This window comes from Loa loa (assembly GCF_000183805.2).
Source record: "Loa loa unplaced genomic scaffold supercont3.1778, whole genome shotgun sequence".
In the NCBI taxonomy this organism is placed as follows: Eukaryota; Metazoa; Nematoda; class Chromadorea; order Rhabditida; family Onchocercidae; genus Loa; species Loa loa.
The window spans coordinates 1-1,707 of NW_018109957.1; the positions used below are offsets into that span (position 1 = coordinate 1).

A 1,707-nucleotide genomic window follows, 5' to 3' on the forward strand; every position below is an offset into this window, starting at 1 on the left:
TCATCGCTTACTTCACCTCACATATTTGCCAAGAGTCATCTTCCATTATCGAATATATTTGAGATTAGCGGCATACAATCTATCCGAAAATTCGCCAAAATGTTATGTTTCTTCATGTTTGCAGCAATTATTATTGGTATGTTAAATGAGAATTGATACTCTCTCAGACCATAAATTCCAAACATTCGAAAGCTAACTGGTAGTATTAAGACTATCTGTTAAGAAACAATTGATAGTTGATTTAATTTGGAAAAGTGATCACTAAGTTAAGCTGTTACAGCTGTAGAAGGTTATCGATGTAAAGCAGGTCGAATAACACCGGAGCAACGTAAAGCAATCGTTAAACAAAATAATAAATTCCGTTCGCAACCGGAGCAACGTAAAGCAATCGTTAAACAAAATAATAAATTCCGTTCGCAACTTGTCCATGGCGAGCTTAAGAACAAAGCTGGTGAATTTATGCCACGTGGCAAGAATATGTTGAAAATGGTGAAGATGTACTGAATAATTTTTCAAACGTGTTGAAAGGATTAGATTATTTAGTCTTAATGTGAGTCATTAATTACTAATTTCCCGAATGTTCGTTCAGAGATGGAGTTGTTCGTTGGAACATTCCGCGCAAAAATGGGCAAATAGATGTGCCTTTGGACACTCACCAGAAGAACGAAGAAACGATACCGGTGAAAATATCTATGATTTCTGGTCATCAACAACTGTTGAAGGTTCATTTGACGCATATTTACATCATTTGAAGTCCAGGAACCTTCTTGATAGAAATACATCTTTAGCGTGTACGAATATTCGGTAAGTAAAATATTGGAAATCAGAAAAGAAATAAATAATGAAGTCTAAAAAGTGAAATCGCCTTTCCAACTTTTAAGCGAATTGCTGGTACAGAAGCCGGTAAAAGGTGGTGATCAGAACTTCCGAAACGGTACGGATCTAATCCTTCGAATAATTTGACTGCTCAAGTTTCGTGCCAAGATGTTTCGTATTTCACACAGGTAAAGAAAATTTTGTAGGTACAGCTAAATCCATTCGATTTTTCTAAAAATGTTTCAAATTCGAAAGAATCGAGCTTAAAGTGTTTTCAACTTATCACTTTACCTGACTAAGATAGTAGGGGCTAACAGTTATAAGCATAAATTCATGAGATCTCGAAAAAAACATTCGAAAAATTACAACAGTTCAGTCCAACATTTAGTTAAGCATACTTTTTCTAAAGGCAGAGATTGATCGGTTTTTATTCTTGATTTTATCAAGCAGAATGTGGAAAGTCATTTCTTAAGCTAAAATGTTTGTTTGCTTTTCTAGAAATTCAACCTTGATTTGAAGGGTAAAGTTGCATATTAAATCAGATGACCTATATATATGACCTATATATTCAGGGAATAGACTTGCTATAAATTTTATTTGTAACGTTTATTTTCAGATGGCTTGGGGTAAAACGTATAAAATTGGCTGTGGCATTGCTACAAACTGCAATGGTGGCACGAGACTGATGGTCGTTTGCCATTATTGGCCAGCGTAAGCTTTTGTATTATTGTCAAAGGAAAATGCTCCTAAATGCACCTATGCTGGTTGTTATGCTTGTTGTTTTTGTAATTCAAACTAGCATTTCAAGAAAATATTCATCTTAAACAATTTCCCTTTCATTTATGCCATATTGAACTAATCGAAAACATTCCATACTTTATTAAGCAAGGT

The 1,707-nt window shown here is 34.4% G+C and overlaps 1 protein-coding gene across 1 annotated transcript; it reads left to right on the plus strand.

Annotated features, from left to right (window-relative positions):
- Window positions 1–99: 99 nt before the first annotated feature.
- On the plus strand, window positions 100–808 carry LOAG_15306 (hypothetical protein; the record flags this gene model as incomplete). The annotated part of the gene is made up of 3 exons (XM_003150797.2): window positions 100–136; window positions 281–489; window positions 590–808. 3 exons carry the CDS (start codon window positions 100–102, stop codon window positions 806–808), a joined length of 465 nt encoding a protein of 154 aa, XP_003150845.2.
- Between the last annotated feature and the right edge of the window lie 899 nt (window positions 809–1,707).